Consider the following 25,108-nt stretch of genomic DNA (forward strand, 5'->3'; position numbering starts at 1 on the left):
TCAGGAGGTTGAGGCAGGAGAATTGCCTGAACCCAGGAGGTGGAGGTTGCGGTGAGCCAAGATCACGCCATTGCACTCCAGCCTGGGTAACAAGAGCGAAACTCCATCTCAAAAAAAAATAATAATAACTTTGAGTATCATCATCCTATAATATGCTCAGATTCCACAAAGCTTATTAGGAAGTTCTATGAAAATGTTTATAAAAGTTCAGGTATTTTACTTTAGAAATCATTTTTACTTGACGACTTTTTTAAAAAGGAAGAACACAGAGGGTAAAAAATACTAACCATTGCCTATTAATATATTCTCAGATAGTTAGATTTTACACCCCGTGATTTCTAAGAACTCAGACATTTATTTAGAAAAGGCTTAAATTATGCTACTAAAACCCTTGTTATATAAAACTCCAAAGAGTAGTCTGAAAACTATTTTGTGGTGTTACAGCCCCCTTTTAAAAATCTGATTGAAGGTATAAATCCTTTCCCTGGAAAAATCTAAATATATACAAAACATGTCACACAATCTCAACAACCTATGTAACAGTCAATGAATCCCAGTACTATCCTGTTATAATATCTTATTACTTACTTTTCGGAAACGGGTGCCATGGTACCATCTCTGCTCACTGAACCTCCCAGGTTCAAGCGATTCTCCTGCCTCAGCTTCCCAAGTAGCTGGGATTACAGGTGTCTGCCACAATGCCCAGCTAATTTTTGTATTTTTAGTAGAGACAGGGTTTCATCATGTTGGCCAGGCTGGTCTTTAACTCCTGAACCTCAGGTGATCCACCTGCCTCAGCCTCCCAAAGTGCTGGGATTACAGGCGTGAGCCTCCGTACCTGGGCATAATATCCTATTACTAATCATCCTAACTTTAAACACTAAAAGTGTTTACTTTTAGTTCTTGGTACTATGAAGCTAAAAGCCAGCAACACACTTTGTTTGTTTGTTTGTGATGGAGTCTCACTCTGTCACCCAGGCTGGAGTGCAGTGGCACAATCTCAGTTCACTGCAACTTTCACCTCCCAGGTTCAAGTGATTCTTGTGCCTCATCTTCCGAGTCACTGGGATTACAGGTGCACGCCACCAAGCCCAGCTAATTTTTGTATTTTTAGGAGACTAGGTTTCACCACGTTGGCCAGGCTGGTCTCAACCTCCTGCCCTCAAGTGATCTGCCTGCCTTGGCCTCCCACAGTACTAGGATTACAGACGTGAGCCACCACACATGGCCCAACAACATACTTTTAAAAAGTGCTTTATGATGTCATGGAACTACCAAAAATATCACTCAAAAACCATGCTCACCTATTATTCTCATCCTCCAGTTTTCGTAGCCTATTTTTCTCTGATTCTAGCTGGGCTTGAAATCTACTGTTTTCTTGTCTTAAGAGAGAATTCTGTGACTCCATGGAAGACATCTGAATTTTGTTAGCAAGGAGTTCTTCTGTAGCTGCACGTTCTCTCTCAACTGCTGCTGCCAGCAGGGTCTGGGATTCACCTGATTATAGGACAGAAAGAAAAATCACATATACATATAGCCCACAGACCAAAATAACAAGTCAATTCTGATTTCAAACATTTAACGATGCATTTATTGCCTAAGGCAGGACTATCTACTGGGACAAATGAACCAATCTTAACTTATACCTGTTTTTTCATTCTTTTCCAAAAGTATTTTAATTTGAAAACAGAGTCATGCATTAAAAGAGTAGTGGATCAACAAATGGTCCTGGAGCAATTGGACATCTATATACAAAAAACGAAACAAAACAAAAAAACCCTATACATCACATCATACAAGAAAATTAACTCAAAATGGATCACAGACTTAAATGTAAAACATAAAACTATAAAACTTTTAGGAAAAAATAGAGGAGAAAGTCTTCAGGACCTAGAGCAAGGCAAAGAGTACTTGGATTTGACACCAAAAACGAGTCATAGAAAGAAAAACTGACAAACTTCTTCAAAATTTTGAATTTTTAAATCCACATGAAGAGGATGAAAAGGCAAGCTATAGCGTGAGAGCAAATAAATGCAAACCATATATCAACGACTAGTATCAGGAATATATAACAATCTAGTAAGAAAATGGGTAAAAGACATAGACATTTCACCACAAAGGATGTACAAATGGAAAACAGGACATAAAATGATGTTCAATATCATTAGCCATTAGGGAAATACAAATTAAAATCATAATGAGGTATGATTACATGCCTGTCTGAGTAACTAAAAGAAAAAACAGGGACAACACAAAATGTTGGTAAGGATGTTAATAAACTAGATTACTCTTATACAGCCACTTTGGAAATAGTTTGGCATTTTCTTAAAAACACTAAACATGACTTGGGCATTTATCCAGAGAAATGAAAACTTAGGTCCACACTAAAACCTGTATGTGAATATTCACAGTACCTCTATCTGTAATAGCCAGAAAATGGAATCAGCCTGGACATCCTTTGTCCACTGAATGGCTAAACAAACTGTGGTACATACATACCATGGAATAACACTCTGCAGTAAAAACACTGAACTGCTGATACAAACAACTACTGTGTGAACCTCTTCCTGGGCATTATGCTGAGTGAAAAAAGCCAATCCCAAAATGTCATACACTGTATAATTTTATTTATGTAACATTTTTGAAATGACAGAATTTTAGAAATGGAGGACAGATTAGTGACTGACAGAGATTTGGGACAAGGGAGGGAGGGTTTAGAGAGTGGTAGGTGTGTTTCCAAAAGGGTAACAGCTAAGAAAAAAAGAAGAAAAAGGCAATAGGAAGGACTCACAGTGTTGGAACTGTTCAATATTTTTGACTATGGTAATGGACACGTGGTAAAATTGTATAGAACTTAATACATAGATGCGTGCACACACACACGCACAGACACACAAACGAGTACCAATAAAACTTTGGAAATCTGAATAAAATCAGTAGATGGTATCCATGTCAATACTACGATTGTGATATTATACATTAATACTGTAAAATTTTAATACTTGAAGATATTAAGCAATGTGTGCAAAGGATCTTTCTATATTATTTCTTATAACTGCATGTGAATCTACAGTATATCATTAAAAATTTCAATTGAAAAAAGAGCAATGGATAAGATTCTGAGATTTAACCTAGGTAAGAATTCTCATATTTTTTTCTCCACCAGAGTAGAGCTAGTAATACCTCTATTTTACATTTTACACTCTGCTCCACAGAATATCTAGGGTCTTTTTAATAGCACTGCTTGTTATGTTGGTTCTGTGGCTTTCCCTATATGCTAGCATGATACCACACATCGCTGAGGGTATAGAGACTTCAGTCTAAAAACCACAGAAGTACCAGTTTTTAGCATTCATTTACTGCAAATATTTATTTCAAAAGGTATCATTTTCAGGTGTCTCATATTTCATTTCACATTGGTCTCAAAAAAGTTGTCATAAATGACAGACCTAACATTTATACCTATAAATTTAAATATACATTAAGGTTCATCTAGTTCAGTAAATTTTTTTAAGCAGATGAATCTTTTTGTAGACCAAATCTTACATGGAACTCCAATAAAATAAGATAGACAAAAGAGGCCCTGTTTTCATTATAGCAGCCTTAGAAGCCCTGCCTATTATTTATAAAGCTTCCCTCTCACTGTGACAGCAGACACAAAGGTATCCAAGAGTCCACTCAATACTATTTGACAGTCACTCATCTGCCTAGATATTGTATTCTTTTTGTGGCAAAAAAAAAGAAAGTCACTAATCTAGTTCACCCCTCCTAATTCACAAGGGATAGCACAGAGAGAGCTGGAACAATATAAGTGACTTGTTCCAGACTGTTTCGTTGGATGATTCAAAACAAAACACCCTGAGTCCATGTCTTCTTACTCATTCAGGTCTGATTTTATCACCACACCATGATTTCTCAAATTACAGTTAGTGTCAAGCGCAAAAGTCATACTTGAATTTTTCATGAATCTGCTAGCTGCTGGGATATGTATAATATACATACACTACCTGTCTGTGCTTGAAGGGAAACATTTTAGAAAATACTTTTCTTTTTATTAACATCACAGAAGGGCAACTGGGGGCAAGACTGTAAAAAAGCAGAATATGGGAGATGGAGTCTCACTCTGTCATCCAGGCTGAAGTGCAGTAGCGTGATCTCAGTTCACTGCTGCCTCTGCTTCCCAGGTTCAAATGATTCTCTGCCTCATCCTCCCAAGTAACTAGGATTACAGGCATGTACCACAACACCCAGTTAATTTTCGTATTTTTAATAGGGACAGGGTTTCATCACATTGGCCAGGCTGGTCTTGAACTCCTGGCCTCAAGTGATACGCCCGTCTTGGTCCCCCAAAGTGCTGGGATTACAGATGTAAGTCACCATGCCCTGCCAGAATATGGAATCTTAAGACTCCATAGTATCTCTCTTCTAAAGTTGATCTTGACTCTCCTTAGACCTATTTTCGTTCTTGGAATTCTACCACTGATGAGAATCATATCTGATCTCGACCTCCTACACTATTGCAGACAAGCTACAAAGGGGTCAGATTTAGCAATGGGCAAGAAAAAAACTCAAGTACAACAGTCTGTAGAAATGAATGAAAGAATGACATGAAAGTACTTTAGCCAGTATCTGATAACACTGTGTAACAGGAAAAAATGGTTTGAAAGAGACATATTAAAGTTATTAAAAATACACATAGAAAAAGAGAAAAAGTAAAAATCGAAATATTAGACAAAATATAACTACCAGAGCAAATGAATTTCAATTTCATACCATTACTCTAATTCTATAAACAAGATGGAAGGGCTTCTGCATTGAGCATAAAAACTAAAGCAGTTACCAAGCCTATCAGAAAGATTCTTCTCTAATTTCTCCCACGATGATGTCTGGGACCCTAGGGTTGCTTGCAAATTTTCTATCTGTCGAAGCAGTGGTCTTGTTGTTGATGAAACACTCTGACTCAGTTCCTGGTTTCGATTCTCTGCTTCCTGGAGTCTCTGAATCATGAAATTATTATGTCACTACCAATGACAGTAATAAAAACATTAAAAGCACTAGCAAACCTAAACTTTAGGAGAGACTCCCAGAGAATTATTTTTCCAAGAGAAAATTACTTGCTTTTTAATTAAATTATTTTTATTATTATTTTTAGAGATGGGGTCTCGCTTTATCATCCAGGCTGGTGTTCAGTGACACAATCTTGGCTCACTGTAGCCTTGACTTCCCAGGCTCAAGTGATCCGCCCACCCTCAGCTTCCCAGGTAGCTGGGACTACAGGTACATGGCATCACACCTGGCTAATTTTTGTATTTCTTTTGTAGAGATGAGGTTTTATCATGTTGCTCAGGCTGGCCTCAAACTCCTGAGTCAGGCAATCTGCCTGCCTCAGCCTCCCAAAGTGTTGGGATTACAAGCATGAGCCACCATGCCTGGCCCTTAATTATTTTTCTAACTGTTTGATCCTCCCAATAGAATTAGACTGTGTAATAGAGTATCTAAATAAGTGCTCCTTTGGGTGGGCACGGTGGCTTACACCTCTAATCCCAGGACTTTGGGAGTCCAAGGCAGGTGAATCACCTAAGGTCAGGAGTTCAAGACCAGCCTGGCCAACACGGTGAAATCTCGTCTCTACTAAAAAGACAAAAATTAGCTGGGCATGGTGGTGCACGCCTGTAATCTCAGCTACTCAGAAGGCTGAGGCAGGAGAATCTCTTGAACCCAGGAGGCAGAGGGTACAGTGGGCCAAGATCATGCCACTGCACTCCAGCCTGGACGACAGAGCAAGATTCCGTCTCAAAATAAATAAATAAATCCTTCTTTAAAATGCATTTCTAAGATAGTCTTCAATTACCTGAAGGTTAAAAAAGAATTCATCCAAACCTCTTAGTAGTTGCCTCTTCATCCAAATATTTTTAAGTATTTATAAAAACAGAAAAATCAATCTAAGTTCTATTTCCTCTCCCTTTTCCTGTGCATGTTAACTGACGGAAAATTAACAGAGACATAGAAACTGGGAACTGTTACCTGTCCCACAGTAATCAAAGACTGATAATCATTAATAAGTCTTTACAAATGGAAAAGCAATACTGAATATATATATATAACAAATCTATCATAACATTATTTTCTATAAAAACAAAATATTTTCTTGTATACATTTTTAAGGTGCTCACTCTGATTTATTCACACAAGCCACAAAAATACAGCAAATGCTAAGTGTGACAGCAGTCCTCTCAGTTCCATCAACATTATCCCACTGAGTCATTCTTTAATTTCTAGAAAGACACATACTTCTTGGACTTGGGTTTCAGAAAACTGTGACACTACCTGCTGAAGTTCACCAATCTCATGGCGTAAATAATCCTCCTTTCTGGCAGCTGCTTGTTCTGAACGTTGCAATGCAAGCCTAAGGTCCCCCACCTGTAAAAGGAGAAACAGTACATTCACAAACAATGGCACACTATTATCTACAACTTCCTGCTAACTACACATTTTGTGTTGTGTTGATATTGTTCAGTATAATACTTGAGACTCTCCATCAAACTTTTAAATATGATTATCACATATTGCATTCATCAAGCAATTCCAAAACTGAGTGTATATTCAATGCTTACTTAGAAAAGCACTCTGTCAAGGCAAAGAAATGCATACAAATATGTTTAAGGCACAGCCATTACCATACAATATTGGGGAAAAGACAATGCATCCATAAATATTTGCCACTTCAGACAGAAAGTGATAGGTACTATATGGGTTATAAAAGCTAGGTACTCCACTCATATACAGGAGCATACATTATAAACTACTATAGCATTTTGGAAAACATTACAATATGTTTAAAGAATTATCAAACTTCTCACATCCTTTTACCTGGCTATCCTATTCTTGGAAATTTACTCTAAGAAAGCAGACTTGTAAATACAAAGGGATAATACTGTAGGGACAGGGATAGTCCCTACCGTATTAAACAGGCTAGCAAAAACAAAACTAGCAATATTCTAAATCTCCATCACTAGTAATCTATATTTGCAAATGTTAATACAACATACATATAACCATTAAAAATTAGAATAAATATATAAAGCATGTAAGAACATTTCTAATTTACTATTAATGGAAAAACTATAACATGTATGACATCAATTATAAAAAATACATACATGGAAATAGAATAAAACGCTAATACATAAAACTGACAGTACTTGTAAAAAGCGATGAATTTATGGATGGTAGGCCATATTTGCTCTATCTCCCATTCCCCCAATTTTCCTGTATTATTATTCTAATGTATTTTAAATTTAAATTACTGATATTTTATCTATCCCAGTAAAAGAGTAGCAGAAACACAAAGGACATATGAACCATGGCATGACTTATAACAGCAAAATACAGAAAACAACTCAAATATCCATCAATAAGAAATAGCTAAAAATACATTACCTAATGAAGTATTATAAAACAGTAAAAAGATATTTTTTAAAAACCCCTATGTTTTACCAAAGTGATCATCAAGATATTTTACTAAGTAAATAAAACAAATATAAAAAGTATGAATAATAAACTATTATTTATGTAAAAAGGATGTAGGAGATAGAAATTGGGATATATAACCAGGTGCAGTGGCTCACACCTGTAATCCCAGCATTCAGGGAGGCCAAAGTGGGCAGATCACAAGGTCAAAAGATTGAGACCATCTGGTCAACATGGTAAAACCCTGTCTCTACTAAAAATACAAAAATTAGCTGGGCATGGTGGCAGGCACCTGTAATCCCAGCTACTCAGGAGGATGAGGCAGGAGAATCTTTTGAACCTGGGAGATGGAAGTTGCAGTGAGCTGAGATCACGCCACTGCACTCCAGCTTGGCAACAGAGCGAGACTCTGTCTCAAAAAAAAAGAAAAAAAAATCAGGGTATAAGTGAATGTGTATGTATACAGAACATGTAAATATATAGATACATATATTTTCCTGCATTTGCCAATAGAAACACTGAAAAGGTAAGCCAAACTCTAATAAAATGGTTACCTATAGGCAAAGAAAGGAAATGGGAGCAACTAACCTGGAAGTAAATGTCTGAATAGATTTTTCTCTCACTTTAGAATCGTAAATATTTTACATATTCAAAATTTAAAATGAAATCAAAAGGGCATAGAAGTCAATAACAATAGTTTTTTTGACAACTGGTCCTGCAATAACTGGATATCCACATGCAAAAGACCTAAATATAAGTGTTAAGATTACAAAACTCTTGGAAACTGGTGAAAATCTGCAGAATCGTGGATTAAGCAATGGTTTCTTAAATATGATGCCAAAAGCACAAATAAAAAAGAAAACAGAGATAAGCTAAACTTCCTTAAAATTAAAAACTTTTGGCATCCAAGGGCACTATCAAGAAGAAACATAAGCTACAGAAAGGCAGAAAATATTTACAAATCCTGTATCTGATAAAGGTCTAGTATGCAGAAGAACTCATAATAACATATAAAAGACAAATAGCCCAATTTTAAAATGTAAAAAGGATTTGAATATTTTAATAAATTTCTCCCAAGAAGATATATAAATGGCCAATAAGCAAATGAAAAGGCATTCAACATCATTAGTCTATAAGAAAACGCAAATCAACACCATACTCAATTACTACTTCACACACACTAAAAAGGCAATAATTTTGAAACAGACAATTAATAAAAGTTGGCAGGATGTGGAGAAACTGAAACCCTCATCTATTGCTAGTAGGAATGTAAAGTAATCTAGCCACTATGGAAAAGTTTGCCAGTTCCTCAAAAAGTTAAATATATAGAGTTACCATATGATCCAAGGAGATATCTAGGAGAATTTAAAATACATGTTCACACAAAAATTTGTGCATGGATATTTATTATAGCAGCATTATTGATAATGACCACAAAGTATAAATAACCCATATGCCCATCAACTGATGATTTTATAAGAGAAAGCCTCACAAATTTTGCTTTTCCTATTTCATGAGGTCCTTGGAATCCCACAGATGTTATAAATGAGCCAGGAGTTAATCTCTCAAAATAATATGCAATATGTATATGCATTTTTGCTCTTCTCACATAAGAGGGTTCTTAGCTTTCATAATACTCTCAAATGGGTCTAAAACTCACAAAAAAATAAACAATACTGGTATTACACAAGCATTACTTTAATAGTTTTAAAAAACACAACTGGTTAAATTTAGCAGAATCCAGTACTCTGAAATCTAACACATGTATCATGACATAAAGTTTGATTCAAACCAGCTAATAAATTGTTTAATTTGTAGAAGCATAAACAACTATTTTTAAAACTACTCTAATTCATCATCCATTGCTTACTTGAATGGCTAATGTTTCTTGCTGCTGACGGGCTTCTTCTTGGGCCTTCTCTAATGCTGCAGAAAGTTCTTCTTTAGCTTTCATTTCACGGCTCAGAGCAGCTTCCTGTGCCTCACTATCCTTTGCAGCATTGGCTTTGTGAAGATCAGTAAGTTCTCTTAAAAAATTAGATTGAGTTTATAAATGTTGCCAGTGATCACATAATAAAAAAAGTATTTCTTCAACATCCTATTTCTGATAATTCATAACGGGTTGCATATTTGCTCATTTCCTTACTTGTATGCACTATCCAGGGCAGCCTGAATACTTCGGTTCTTTTCTTCCAGTTCATCCATGTCTACTTGAAGTCGACCAAGATCTTTCTCCTGGCGTTCTACCACAGAATTTAGTTTTTTAATATTTTCTCTATGTTGTTTCTCAACCTCTTCTTTGCCATCAAGGACCTATATGTTATAAAAACAGACAAAAGTATTTTTCAGGAAACGACACCATGGCAAATAATTGTATTCCAGGAATCTATAATAATGGAGAAAAAACAATTTTTTTTTTGAGACAGACTCATTCTGTTGCCCAGGGTGGAGTGTTCTGGCTCACTGAAACCTGTCTCCCAGGTTCAGGCAGTTTTCATGCCTCAGCCTCCCAAGTAGCTGGGACTACAGGTGTGCACCACCATGCCAAGCTAATTTTTGTATTAGGTTGGTTCAATATTTTTAGTAGAGATAGGGTTTCACCTTGTTGGCCAGGCTGGTCTCAAACTCCTGGCCTCAAGTTATCTGCCTGTCTCAGTCTCCCAAAGTGTTGGCATTACAGGCATGCATCACCCCACCCAGCTGAAAAATCTTAACATTTATCTATTGGTTGAAAAATTCTTCTTACATGTTACTACCCCATTAAATCTTTTCAAATGCTCCATAAACCATAGCCAACTGTTTGACAGGAAGTAAGAAGAACAGATATGTTGAGAATTATGACTGCTATTCACCTGTTTCAAATGCTGCAACTCCTCTTCTAGCTCTTTAACTTTTTTGTTTAGCTTTGCAATCATATTTTCATTTTCCTTGTCTTTAGCTCTTAATTTCTTGATGATGTTAGAATTATGCAGCTGCTGTTTTGAAAGTTTTTCCCCTGGTGATGGTAGAAAAGTATAAACTCAAAAGATAACTATTCCCTAAAAATCTCAATAGAATGTTTTATCTAACCAGTAACATAAAATAATAGCATTTTTTAAAATCACAATTTTGTAACTCACAATGTTATAACTAATTTGGACAAGAATCATCAATGAACGTTAAAATTATTGGGTAAAAGGATGTTGGGAAACTGGATATTGACACAGTCTTAAAGAGTCACTTTCACATATCACCTACCAATTATAAAGAGAAAAATATGGCAGTCAACTCATTAACTAAACATTCAGTTTTGGCATCACCAATTGTAGTACAGCCTGACAGTATGTGCCTGCTGATGTGATGTAGTAATGTAGGTGTACAATGTCACTAGATATTTCCTACTAGAAATATGATATAAATCTAATCATGAAGAAATAATAAATTCCTGAACATGGGACATCCTGTGGGAAAACTGCCCTGGACTCCACATGGTCCTCAATGATATTCTGAAGAAGAGAGAACTGTCCTAGATCGATGGAAGACTAAAAGGACCTAACAACCAAATGCAATCAGCAAACTTTGGATCCTGGGGCAGAACAAATGATCAAATATAAGAGACATTTTTAAGACAACTAAGATAAATATTAAAATACATGCTGGATTACACTTCTGAATTAATGCTGATTTCTTAGGTTTGACTACGGTGTACCTGTCAAGGAAAATGTACTTCCCCTTGGGAGATGTAGACTGAAGAATTTAGGAGCAGAATGTTATAGTATTTCTAACCTCCTTTCAAATGGGTTGACAAAAAGGTAGCGTATGTGTGTGCAGAAAGATATGGAAGAGGTGTGGTAAGATGTTAACACTTGATGAATCTAGGTGATGAAGTAATCAGGTACTCATTGTAGTGTGGTTTCAAGCTTTGAGTTTTACAGCTCTTCAGTTTTAAGTTTTAAAAATATTTCTGGGGCATGTGGAAACAATATGTAGTACACCTGTGTGAAATGTAAATACTCTGTGAATACAAAATACTCCCATGTGAAATTGCTCTATTTTCTCTGTAAAAAGTTTCATTAAACAAAAGAAGAAGACATCAGTCCTTCCTCTGACAAAATTGCTAAATTACAAAATAGTAACATTTGATATTAATATTTTAAATGACTTTTTTAATATAAGAAAACCATGCAGTTAGCCTTCCCCTCAGTTTCTAATATTGTAAGACAAGGTAGTTAACAACTTCAAGACACCTTGAGAAAATAATTGTAACAACTCTTCCTTCATTTTTCTATTTTAGTGCTTAGAATTGTACAGGGTTTTTGCTGTTGTTGAGATGGAGTCTCACTCTGTCACCAGGCTGGAGTGCAGTGGCACAATCTTGGTTCACTACAACCTCTGCCTTCCGAGTTCAAGCGATTCTTCTGCCTTAGCCTCCGGAGTAGCTGGGACTACTGGCACGTGCCACCACACCCAGCTAATTTTTTGTATTTTTAGTAGAGACAGGGTTTCACCATGTTGGCCAGGATAGTCTCAATCTCTTGACCTCATGATTCACCTGCCTCGGCCTACCAAAGTGCTGAGATTACAGGTGTGAGTCACCATGCCCAGCCAGAACTGTGTTTTATAATTATCTGTATTCCTGTATTTCCCTCTCACTAAACTAAGCTCCTAAAGAATACAGGGTGTCATATTTATTATTGTATCAAATATAATATCTGACATACTAACTGTTCAATAAATATCAGATGAATAAATGAAAAACAAAAAGTTGGGTAAAGCTAACTTTTTCAAATGAAATGACTGCTTCCAACTGTTCTCAAACTCTATAGTTTCTCTGAAAATTTACTTAAGTTCAATGATTTAGGACAAAAATATTCATCTTACCACTACCTATAATATTCACATTATAGAAATAAATGTACAACATTAGAAACAGTAAAACACACGGTATACCCATATAATGGATTTTATTATAGCCATTAATAATGATAAAAGACATTTAATGGGGCTTCGCCACCCCGCGTCTAGCTAGCCCAGCTTCTGCCACGCCTTGGCCAAGACATCAACAGACCACACCAAAATGCCATCTCAAATGGAACATGCCATGGAAACCATGATGTTTACATTTCACAAATTTGCTGGGGATAAAGGCTACTTAACAAAGGAGGATCTGAGAGTACTCATGGAAAAGGTGTTCCCTGGATTTTTGGAAAATCAAAAAGACCCTCTGGCCGTGGACAAAATAATGAAGGACCTGGACCAGTGAAGAGACGGCAAAGTGGGGCTTCCAGAGCTTCTTTTCCCTAATTGTGGGCCTCGCTATTGCATGCAATGACTATTTTGTAGTACATATGAAGCAGAAGGAAAAGAAGCAGGCAGAAACGAGCAACTCCCCTGGCCCTGATAACAGTTGTCCCCAAGGGTCACTTAAGGAATCTGCCCCACAGCTTCCCCCATATAAGGATTTCATGAGCAGATCAGGACCCTTAGCAAGTGTACAAATAAAATCTAACTCCCATTTGACAAGCACAGAAAGAAAAGTTAAATGCCAGACAAGCTTTTGATTTTTGTATTGTTTGCATTCCCTTGCCCTCAATAAATAAGGTCTTTTTTAGTTCTGAAAAAAACAAAAACAAAAACATTTAATGGTATAGAGAGATATAAGAGAAGGAAGATTGCAAATTAAATATATGATCTTAACTATGTTCAAAAATACATTAAAAAATGCTTTAAGATGAAAAAATTAATAGTTCCTTACTATATTGGATTATAATCTACTTTTCCTCTTTATTTATATACTTTCCTATAACTTCAAAACTTTCTACAAGTAGCAAGTATTACTCTTATAACTAGAAAAATTTTAACTAATGAGAAAGAAAAAGAGAAATTCACTTGACCATCTTTTCCAAAACCTCCTCTCTCCCGGGATATTACATGAAGAAATTAATTCAGTGTCCATTTGCAATGATTTATTTCATTAATAGATCTTTAATTTCTATAATGCTGTTAATTTTATTTTTTATTTTATTTTTTGAGACAAGGTCTCACTCTGTCACCCAAGCTGGAATGCATGATCTTAGCTCACTGCAACCTCTACTTCCTGGGCTCAAGCCATCCTCCTGCCTTAGCCTCCCAAGTAGCTAGGATTACAGGCACACACCGCCACCACCCAGCTAATTTTTGTATTTTTAGTACAGATGGGTTTTCACTATGTTGGTCAGGCTGGTTTCGAACTCCTGACCTCAAATGATCCACCCGCCTTGGCCTCCCAAAGTGCTGGGATAACAGTCATGAGACACCACACCCAGCCAACACTGTTAATTTTAAATCTTCTCAGAGACAAAAATTCTTAATAATTTAAAAATTAAGAATACAATGAAAAATTCACTATCAAATGCCAGAACAATACAATATCATACAGAACCCAAGCTAGGTATTCAGATATTACCTAAATCCCAGAATTACACGCTTTGAATATCTTGGGTTAAATGACAGGCTCTTAAGACCTGTTGACAGTTTTTAGGGCAGCACAAATTTTTGTCTATTTTACTAGGGTCTTACTTTTTTTTTTTTTACTCCCTAAAAACAAAAGCTACAAACACATATCTCTGTCTCAACATATCTTCTTCCTCATTATTTCACAAACTGTTACCTACTATTTCTATAGTTTAAGTCCAAATCCTCCTTGCTTTCAGTATTTTTAATTAGGAAGCATCAGCTAGGTATGTAGCAAATACTTTTCCTATTTTTACAATATTTTCTATAGTCAACTAAATACTTTACGCACCTTCTTCCATTAACCCTCGGATCTGCTCATCTTTCTCTTTCAAAAGGTCTGCAGTTTCACTACTATTTAATCTAGTGGCAAGTTCTTCTTTTATGTTTTTGATTTCCTAATAAAAAAGAAATCTGTGAATACCATAAAGAATTACTTTCACTCTAAGAATAGTTCTCATTTTTTTCCCCCATCCAAAGAAGCTATCCATAATCACATTCTCAATAAGAATCTGTAAGTTTTGTTCAATTAATCTACTACCTTGGTTAACTAAGACTGAGAAAACAGCTTTGAAAATGATATACAAAACCTAAATCCAGATATATAAGCAAGTTTTAATATGAAAACATAAATGAGCATATATTAACTTTCCTTTTTTTTTTGAGACAGGGTCTTACTCTGTTACCTGGGCTGGAGTAGAGTGGGTACAATCACGACTCACTGCAGCCTCAACCTTCTGGGCTCAGGTAACCACAGGCACATGGCACCATGGTTAGCTAATATTTGTATTTTTTGTAGAGATGGGGTCTCACCATGTTGCCTAGGCTTGTCTTGAACTCCTGGGCTCAAGCAATCTGCCCTCCTCGGCCTCCTGAGTAGCTGACTACAGGCGCACACCAGCATAACCAGCTAACTTTCTGCATTTTTTAGTAGTGGCGGGTTCTCACCATGTTACCCAGGCTACTCTCTACCTTCTGGGTTCAAGTGACCCATCCACTTCATCCTCCCGATGTGCTGGGATTACAGGCATGAACTATCACACCTAGCCAAAAATCTACGATTTAAATGTTAATATATGATACCCTTTTTACCTTGCTTTTCTTTTTTTCCACTATCAAAACATGATGAATGTACTCCTCAAAAATCTCTTATAGAGTTTAATATTATTTTTAAATTTCTATTACCTTTTTAGCAGCATCCCTCTCTTTGCAGGCTAGCTGAACTTTCTTTTCTGCTTCTGCAATTCTTTGAGTAAACTCATCTTTCAAGGAAGAAATGCTACTGCTTTCTTCTTTCACTCTGAACATTTCACTAAATTTAAAACAATATTTGAGAATTGAGGATGGTGTTTATATATCCCAAAGGTACACTTGAGTTCAGTTCTCAAAAGGAAGATAACTTTTCTCTGACATATACCTTATTAAAATAGAACAGTTATGGGACTATTAGAACTTTTAAGAAAAAAATAAGGACATTTCCCTTAAGTTTGTTTTAAAATACCTCAAAGAAAACCTTTTAGAAACTGAAAATGTTACCAATATCTGACATGCAAAAATAACAGAAAGTAAATACAGTGTCTCAATTCTGAATCTTTTTGTGTCACATTTTCCCAATCAGCTCCTCATAGTAAACCAATACCCAGTATTTTCTTAAACTACAATAACACAGTTTTCTTTAAATACATGTTTTAAATCTGTAATACTGAAAGACTAAACATGAACGGAAAGAGATTTGCAGTTTTTGCAAAATGACTCTCTTCAATGCCAAAGGTAATATGGTAAAGACAAAGCAGAAAAGTAATCTTTAAGGTTATAACTGAAATCCTATACAACTTTCAATAATGATAAAATTACAAAACATTTTAATTTCAAAAAATTCTTAAATATGTACAAAGTATACAGACCTCCAGAAAATGTGTAACATTATTTACATTTGTAGAATACTTACTCTTTCAGGTTATCATAAGCTTCTTCTAGAAGTGCTTTTTCCTTACTAAGAGATAATAACTGAGCCTCCCTTTTTTCCAGTTTTTCATTCAGAAATTCAACTGTCTGGATAAGGAGAAAACCAAAAAGTCAGCGCACTTAGCTTTAAAAAAGACAATTTCTACATGTAGGTATATCACTATAATAAAGAAAACAGCTTTATCTCATAAAAACAATTAAGAACAATATTAGGAACACAGAGGATGCAGAAAAAGAAGTACTCTTAGGCAGGGGATAGGAGAGTACAAGTAAGTACAACCAAAGAGCTAGTGGGAGTGTAAGTTGAGAAACCACTTGGGAAAACAATTAGGTAATATCTAGTTGGAGATCTATATACTCTTTGATATAGAAAATTTCACTTTTAGGTAAACTTTAGAGGAGAAAATTCTTGCATAAATGCACTAGGTGACGGGGATAAGAATACTTATTGTAGCTTCCTGGTAATCGCAAAAATCTGGAATCGTCTGCATATACACCAAAAGGAGAAGGGAGATGGATCCAATCAAAAGAGGTCAAAGAGAGGATTTAAAGACTATCTTAGCTAGGTAGTGGATATACAAGTGTCTGCTTTCTTTATTATTCTTCACCTGAAACATGTACCCTTTTCTTAGTATGATATGTTGCATTTAAAAAACAGAAGTCCGGGTTCATGCCTGTAATCCCAGCACTTTGGGAGGCTGAGGTGGGTGGATAACCTGAGGTCAGGAGTTTGAGACAAGACTGGCCAACATGGTAAAGCTCTGTCTTTACTAAAAATAAAAAAACTAGCCAAGCATAGTGGTGGGCAGCTATAATCACAGCTACTCAGGAGGCTGAGGCTAGAGAATCACTTGAACCCAGGAGGCAGAGGTTGCAGTGAGCCAAGCTCGTGCCATTGCACTCCAGCCTGGGTGACAAGAGTCAAACTCTATCTAAAAATAAAATATAATCAAATAAATAAATAAAGTAGAGGCCAGGCATGGTGGCTTACACCTGTAATTCCAGCACTTTGGGAGGCCAAGGAGGGCAGATCACTTGAGCTCAGGAGTTTGTGACGAGCCTGACGAACATGGTAAAACTCATCTCTCTCTACAAAGAATACAAAAATTAGCTGCTCATGGTGGCACGTGCCTGTGGTCCCAACTACTTGGGAGGCTGAGGCAGAAGAATTACTTGAACCTGGGAGGCAGAGGTTGCAGTGAGCAGCACTCCAGCCTGGGAAACAGTGCAAGACTCTGTCTTAAAAAATAAATAAAATAAAATAAAATGAAAGTAGGGCTGGGCACAGGTTCATGATTATAATCCCAGCACTTTGGGAGGCCAAGATGGGAGGACTGTTTGAGCCAAGCAGTTCAAGACCAGCCTAGCAACATAGTAAGACCTCATCTCTAGTAAAAATTAAAAAAAAGAAAAAAAAAGCCAGGCATGGTACAAGCCTGTAGTCTCAGGTACTAGACAGGATAAGGGGGAAGGACTGCTTGAGCCCCAGAGGTCGAGGCTGCTCTGAGCCATGATCACACCACTGCATGGGCAACAGCCTGGGCAACAGAGAGAGACCCTGTGAGCCATGATCACACCACAGCATGCTAGCCTAGGCAACAGAGAGATCCTGTCTCATTCATACATACATATATCCATACTAAAAGTAATTTTAGAAAACCCATAAGAATTTTTAAATCTTCATAATGTATCAGTATAAAACTAAACAAAAAGTAATGCTTAGAATGTCTCATTCCTTAGTTCCTGCTCAAGCGGTGATAAACTTGAGTATAAAAAGGGTAGGAAGGGGTCCTTTTTGGACTCAAAAAAATGAAGTCTTACCTGAGTTTGTTTTAGATGAACCTAGAAATCACTTACCTTCTTAAATACACTGAAATTCAAAAATATCTGATAGTAATTAGTGCTGTTTTCTAAGAATTCAAACTCCTATTACATATCTTATAGTATATAGCTATTACTAATTGAAATATTATTGTGCAGCATTTTTGGATAAATATTAACCTAAGTAACAGAATCTGGCACTTTTTAATATAATTAAGTAATTCAGTACATGGCACTTACAGGACATTTCTTCAAGACATTCTATATCTCAGAAGTCTATTAAAGATGCCAGATCCAACTCAATTTCTATATCTAAAAATCACAGGAAAAACCAAAACTATGACTTAATGTTAGTTAAATAATTTACATCATTTTCCTTTCGTATGTATTAAGTAGAAGCAATTTGTCACTCCTAAGCAAGGCTTTTGTTCCTTAGACATTTCTCTTTCTTGTTCACGTGAAACCTAGCTGTCAATCGGAGATCTCAAAAATAACATAAACAGAAAGCAAACTGAAGCAATACAAGGATATCTACTCCTTATATACGAATGAAAATACTAATAACAGAAAAGCATCAATAATTAAAGTCTTAAATTATCATTTAAGATTTGCTACAAATAATGTAAACATGCAAAAAAAATTCTGATACAAGAAAAACTATAACATTTAGTTTTTTTTGGTACATCTATCTGCAAAAAAGATGAAGAAACATTTAATATAAGAAAACAATCCTTTCCAAATTGACATACTAATGTGTATAACAGAATTTTAAAGTGATAAGGACTCAGCAATAAAGATACAAGATGAAAAATTTTATGCTTAACTATATTGAAGTATCAACCTATTCTACCATAATTACCTTGGAGAAATTTCAAATTATATTAATAATTGTTCAACTTCAAGGTCCTTAATGCTACACTGAATAGCAAAATGCCTATCTTTCAAAATCTGTACAAATTATTATGCATCAATGAAAATATTTTTCAAAACAAATGATTTAATCTCCAAAAAGCACATCTAAAAATCCCTTCCACTTTCTAGAGTTACCTTGCAAACATCTTCCTTCTCAGAAAATGCTTCTGGCTGACTTTCAGCAGATTCACACTGCTCAGTCACCTTATCTAACACAGTCTGTCCTTCATTTACTGGTGAAGAAGAAACCAAGATATCAGGCTGTTCACAGTTAACAGGAGTTGCACTTCGTCCACTTTCTTCCATTTCTGCCTCCTCAGTGGGTATAACTAATGTTTCATTTACTTCTTCAGATTTTCCTTCAGCAGATTCAACTGTTTTAGACTTTGGAGTTGAAGAATTAACTATAATAGGCACTAAAGCATATCCCTTGCCTGACAATTCATCATCTGAATTGATTTCACTTACACTCCGGCTATCTAATGACTGTACACTAAATGAGTCTATTCTTTCAAAAGCATCAGATGAACAACAACTCTCAGTGAGTTTTTGGAAATCATCTAAACGATTATATTCAGGACAAGTAGATGTAGAGAGAAGCTGAAAGGATGTCTGCATCAGGTGAAGACTCGATTTTGAATCTGTAGTCTCTTGTCTTGAGCTCGCTGAGCTCTCACTTATTACACTTTCATGATCTAAAACTTCAATATCACTGGTGGTAGAAGTACCTGATGAAAAGGTACTAACAGGAGGAGAAGGTGTATTGCTCTGCCTATCTTCTTGTTTTTGTTCCTTAGGTTCCAAAGCCATGTCCTTTGTTTCTGCTGTGAGAGACTGTGTAGACATATTAGATATACTTTCCGTAGTTGTTTTCACATCAATTACACTTTCAGATACTTTCAAATGTACAGTTGGCACCTTCATATCCAATTCTTTATTAACAGTTTCTTCATGCTTGCCTTCAGTTTTAGGTGATGAAGTACCTGCTGCCAGAGTTTCCCCTGAAACACACAAAGAAGAGTCTTTTACTTGGGATTCAGTTGTTTCAGGAGTTCTTGACTGTCCAATGTGCAAGGATTCATGTAAGCTGCTTTTCACTTCTTCTTCTGGTCGTTGTGATTTTGCTGGAGGTTTTGATACCACTGGACTCTGCTGAATGGTCTGGACATCAGTTGGCGAGAGAAAGGCACTGAAGAAATTTTCAGATTCATCGACCACAGTCCTCCGAACTGGCTTTGTGATTGCTTTAGGAGATGCTATTGGTGGACTCTGAGGTTCAGTGTTTGATTTCAATCCCCAGGTTGAAGTATCCCATCCTCCACTGACAGGGGGACTTATTCCTTTGACAAAAAGTAAATATTAAAAAAAAGACATGCACATATATATTATATTAATATTTCAATCATTATAAATCAGTATAAATATAAATTTTAAAAAATACCCTACAAAATACAACCTGTAATTTGCACCTGCTAAACTTGCTTATTACATCATTAATTAGTTTCCAAGTTAATACTGAACTTAAAGAAGAAAATTGGTGTGGATTCTGCTTGAGAGAAAGGAGGAGAACAGACAAAAGATTGGACCTGGCCTGGACTATTAGATACAAGTAAGTTATTCCTCCCTACAAGAAATTAAGGAAGTAACAGTCTGTTTTATAACCCACAGTAAGCCCAAGATACCTATAATTCATGCCATAATAACAGGCTTTACTTATCAATATAAAATAAACTAATATGAAACTGACTGAATAGGCAGGGCCATGTGCAGTCACAGAAAAATGAACCAACCTATTCAGTCAGTTTCACATTAAGTTTTACTTGTAATATTAGTAATGAAATCGTTATGAGCTAGACAAAGGGCAACCCTCAAAAAATGAACTCAGTGAGCTGGAGATTCACAATTATAATCCCAACACTAGAAGGATCATTTGAGCCCAGGAGTTTGAGACAAGCCTGGGTAATGTAGTGAGACTCATCTCTACCAAAAAAAAAAAAAAAAAAAATTAAAAATTAGTTGGGCCTGGTGGTGCACTTATGTGGTCCCAGCTACTTAGGAGGCTGAGGTGGGAGGATTACCTAAGCCCAGGAGATGGAAGCTACATTGAGCCATAATTGAACATGTCTCAAAAAAAAAACAAAAGCCTGAAACCAAGTTACTGGTGACAAATGCTCTTTCCCAAAGATCAAATTAAACTGATGGGAACTGTATGTTCTAGAGAATAAACTCATTTTCATCCACTTAATCACAGGCTAATTCTCTAAATCCCACTTCCAAGCCTATTCTAAGAGGAAGCTTTGTTCCCAAATTTTAAATTATGTCAGAAATTACAAGGTCATTATGAATTTCGGAAATGTATGGGTTTTTTTTTTTTTTTTTTTTTTAAGAACTATTGCTCTTTGACATAGAGGTAATTGACACTAGGGTTATCCAAGAAGATAACTATTTTCTTGGGGGAAAAGGTAATTATCATATCAGTCATAAAACAGCTACTACTAAAATCCTGATTTTTAAAAACAGCATAATCATGATTTAAAAAACAGTAAAATATTTAAAGCATTTCTTTAAAAAAGTTTTCTTTCTCAAATTAAAATGTGGCTGAACAAAATATTCAAATTAGAAGTTGGTGGAGAGAGTACAAGTAACTAAATGTTTCTAAAAACTATCAGGCCTCATAGTAGAATCTATCCTTTAATATGACTTCAGGCCGGACGCAGTGACTCATGATTATAATCTCAGCACTTTGGAAGGCTGAAGCAGGTGGATCACCTGAGATCAGGAGTTCAAGACCAGCCTGGCCAACATGGTAAAACCCTGTCTCTACTAAAAATGCAAAAATTAGCTGGGTGTGGTGGCACAAACCTGTAATCCCAGCTACTCGGGAGGCTGAGGCAGGAGAATCACTTGAACCCAGGAGATGGAGGCTGCAGAGAACAGAGATGGCGCCACTGCACTCTAGCCTGGATAACAGAGAGAGACTCCATCTCCAAAAAAAAAATATATATATATATATATTTTTTACATTTTATATATATATAAAACTTCAAATGCAGTTAGGATGAAAAGTATGTAGAAAATTTCAGTTTGGAGGCGTAGTTCTACATTCATTTGTGTAATATACACAAACCAGAGAAAATCAAAATTAAAGATGCAAATGAACAAGCAAGATTATGTCTACTGATTAATATAAATAATTTTAAGAATTAACTTTGCTTCTTGGAGAATACTTTATATAATTCCAGGGTTATCTGGCATCCATCTAAATTACACCATTCTGAAGAGTATGGTCATTTTCAGAAAACAAATATCCTTACATCTAAAACTTATATTTTATCAATTCTAAAGTTTAGTAATTCTAATTAACTGGGGCACATAGAAAAAAACAAAATTATTCCAGCAAGGTTATATGGCATCTTGTAAAAAGTAAATAGGACCATGACATACACGCGGACCAAAATATCTTAAAATGAGGTACCTCAAATTTAAGTCCTGACTTTTCACTAATGTAAAATTAAGAACAGAAACCAGGAAGGAGTAGTCAAGCATATCTCTTATCCTTTTCCACACAAAGGCTGACATCCTCTACACCTGCAAATCCTCACCTCACACGTCAAAATGCTAACTGTTCCTTAGACTTAAGAGTCAAAAGCAACTGAATGAAAATCCCTGAAAGATTAAGCTCAATGAAACTGCAAAGAGAGACTTGCTATTCAGAAATAAAATGTGATACAATCCAAAAATCTTGGGCCACAGACTCCCCGGGTAATACTTCCAGCACATTCTAACCCGCATCCACTGTGTGACCTAGAGCAAGTTACCTGGCCTTTCTGGGCCTCATTTTCCTCTATGTAAAACACAGATATAAACCAAGCTCACTTCAGGAGATGTCCCGAAGATGACACAGCCATTAAAAAGCACATTACAGACTGGGGGCGGTGGCTCACGCCTGTAATACCAGCACTTTGGGAGGCCGAGGCCGGCGGACCACCTGAAGTCAGGAGTTTGAGAGCAGCCTGGCCAACATGGCGAAACCCCGTCTCTAGTAAAAATTCAAAAATTAGCCGGGCGTGGTGGTGTGCGCTTGTAATCCCTGCTACTAGGGAGGCTGAGGCAGGAGAATCGCGGGAACGTGGGAGGCGGAGGATGCAGTGAGCCGAGATCGCGCCACTGCACTCCAGCCTGGGACACACAGTGAGATTCTGTCTCCACAAGAACAATATAAAAGCACATTACGCGCCACCAAGCGTGAAATGTTCACTAAATGTTTGCAATTGTTCTTCCCTTCCCTGATGATTTACGTACTACAGACCCTGGATCCCAATAGTGCCTGAGACGCGAAGCAACTCGAGGTTCAGGTTCAGGGAGGCTGTGCTTGGAAGCTGCGTTGAGGGAGGGCTTGACTAAACCAACCAAGTCCCCTGTCATCGAACTCCGCAAGCCTCGCACCCAGGACCGAAGACAAGGAGGAACCTAGGGCTAGGTTTTCCCTCAAGAAGACGGCAAATATCCACTTGAAGGCTTAAGCAGCATTAGGGAAGGCGCCGTGGAGAAATTACCTGAGAACTCTCTTAGCTAGGAAGGACCCCTTCTCTAGACCACTTAACCTGTCTACAGAGGGAGAACAGCAGCCTGCAGGAGCCGGGGACCCTGCTCCTCTCTCTCTTACCCGGCTCTCCATACGGAATGGTCTCGGCCCAGACGCTCGGCTCCTCTTCCTGGATGTCCAGGACCCTGTCGATGGACTTCTGGGCCTGGGACAAGGCCTGCTTAGCGAAGCTGGAGATCTGGGAGGCGTTGAACCAACTCATCGCCCCTCCTCAGCCGGCAGTGGCGGCGGCAGCGCCAAGCGGAAAGGCCTCAGGCCTGGGGGACGGAGCAGAGGAAAGGCTTCGCTCCCCTTTTCCACTCGGCTGGTTCCGTCAGCGTGTGGCCATGACCCCGACAGCCTCCCCCTGGCCCGGGATGTTACCTTCGGCCGTTTCCGCACAGCTGAGGCGAATGTGACAGTGTGCGCATGCGCCTACTTCTTCCACGTACACAGCAACCAAATCTGAGCCTAGAGTTCCGTCGACAGACAGGAAAAAAGGAGACAAAAACGTTGACGTCACATCCGGGAGCGCCGGGTTGCCCTTAGTTACCGAGGAACACGGAAGGGTTTCTGTTACTATTGATTCCGTACTTAGAGCAAAGAAGCTATGGTTACCAATGGAAGTCGATACTCCTATAAGGAATATTCCAGTTTTCATGTGTGTGCTTTCCAGAAAAATGCTTGCACCTTGCCAGCAGTAATTGCAAAGGGAAATTTGGGCCTCACATTTATCTTAGCCCTTTGTCTCAAATATTTAAAAAGCTCTGCATTAACTTAGTATTATAAGGAGAAACCCTTGTTTGGGCTTGCCTAAAAGAGAGGATCACATATGAACACTGTGCCCACCCGTGGAACACATGGTGCAAAAATCACAACCTCTCTCTCAAAATAGTAGCAAACTCATTGTTACAGTCAAAATATCCCTAATACTATGGTCTGTCGGTGTGCAGATTCCTGTTGAAACTTGATCTCCAATGGGACAGTATTAAAGGGAGACTTTAGGAGACGATTAGATGATGAGGATTCATGGGTCTCCTCATGAATGGGAGACCACTTTTATAAGTGCCCTTATAAAAGAGGCCCAAGGGAGTTCACAAGAAGGCACCAATTGTAAGCTAGAAGAGCAGCCCTCACCAGACACCAAACCAGCCAGCTCCTCATATCTTGGACTTCTCAGCTTCTAAAACTGCAAGAAATAAATTTCTGCTGTTTATAAGCCACTCAGTTTATGGCAATTCATTACAGCAGTCCAAACCGACAAAGACAGGTAAGGAAGCACTAAGGCTATTATCCTAACAATGTGCATTGGGCCTATTACTTAAAATATAGCCCTTTCTGGGCCAGGTGCGGTGGCTCACGCCTGTAATCCCAGCACTTTGGGAGGCTGAGGCAAGTGGATCACCTGAGGTCAGTAGTTGAGACCAGCCTGACCAACATGAAGAAACTTAATCACTAAAAAAAAAGAAAAGAAAATATAACCTTTTCTGTGTGGATTCCCTTCAAACATTTGGCCATAAAAACATATCTTAAATTGGTGGCCTTCCTAATCCAATCTGCGGCTATATTTGGTTTGGCCCCAATAATGTTAAAGACAAAATCCTATCAACATTTAACAGCCAGATTTCATTCAAAAATCTGGATTTTCAGCTGCTTTTGAAAAATATTAATACCAGACATGGAAATAGTCAGCTAGAGTGGTCACCAAATAATTTTCACTCACTCCAGTTTGCCACAGACTATACCACTCATCTTATTATACCCTCCCGATTATTTATCTTACATGCCTGCTCCCATATTTGAGTATTTTACCCCACTGCAAGGAATCCTGAAAAAAAGGAATTACTTTTCTTTCCAAAAGGCAGATTGAACCCCTTAAGTTAT

The 25,108-nt window shown here is 37.2% G+C and overlaps 1 protein-coding gene and 1 pseudogene across 3 annotated transcripts in view; one reads left to right on the forward strand and one right to left on the reverse strand.

The window, feature by feature from the left end:
* The window catches only part of TMF1 (TATA element modulatory factor 1), a 35,513-nt gene extending 11,822 nt beyond the window's left edge, over positions 1–23,691 (reverse strand). The window contains exons 1-13 of one of the 3 annotated variants that reach the window (XM_078351465.1): positions 23,609–23,691; positions 23,306–23,502; positions 21,502–21,623; positions 18,775–19,979; positions 15,890–15,993; positions 15,127–15,253; positions 14,234–14,339; positions 10,323–10,465; positions 9,617–9,783; positions 9,341–9,497; positions 6,328–6,420; positions 4,841–4,997; positions 1,305–1,497 (exon numbers count right to left, since the gene is read on the reverse strand). In XM_078351465.1, coding sequence (XP_078207591.1) covers positions 1,305–1,497; positions 4,841–4,997; positions 6,328–6,420; positions 9,341–9,497; positions 9,617–9,783; positions 10,323–10,465; positions 14,234–14,339; positions 15,127–15,253; positions 15,890–15,993; positions 18,775–19,563 — 2,036 coding nt within the window. In that variant the 5' untranslated portion in view covers positions 19,564–19,979; positions 21,502–21,623; positions 23,306–23,502; positions 23,609–23,691. Of the gene's footprint in view, positions 1–1,304; positions 1,498–4,840; positions 4,998–6,327; positions 6,421–9,340; positions 9,498–9,616; positions 9,784–10,322; positions 10,466–14,233; positions 14,340–15,126; positions 15,254–15,889; positions 15,994–18,774; positions 19,980–21,501; positions 21,624–23,305 lie in introns of all 3 variants that reach the window. The other 2 variants (XM_017965026.4, XM_054245854.2) reach the window with 2 other exon arrangements.
* On the forward strand, positions 12,499–13,073 carry LOC108588455 (protein S100-A10 pseudogene; annotated as a pseudogene).
* Positions 23,692–25,108: the final 1,417 nt, after the last annotated feature.

This window comes from Callithrix jacchus, chromosome 15 (genome assembly GCF_049354715.1).
Source record: "Callithrix jacchus isolate 240 chromosome 15, calJac240_pri, whole genome shotgun sequence".
Classification (NCBI taxonomy): Eukaryota; Metazoa; Chordata; class Mammalia; order Primates; family Cebidae; genus Callithrix; species Callithrix jacchus.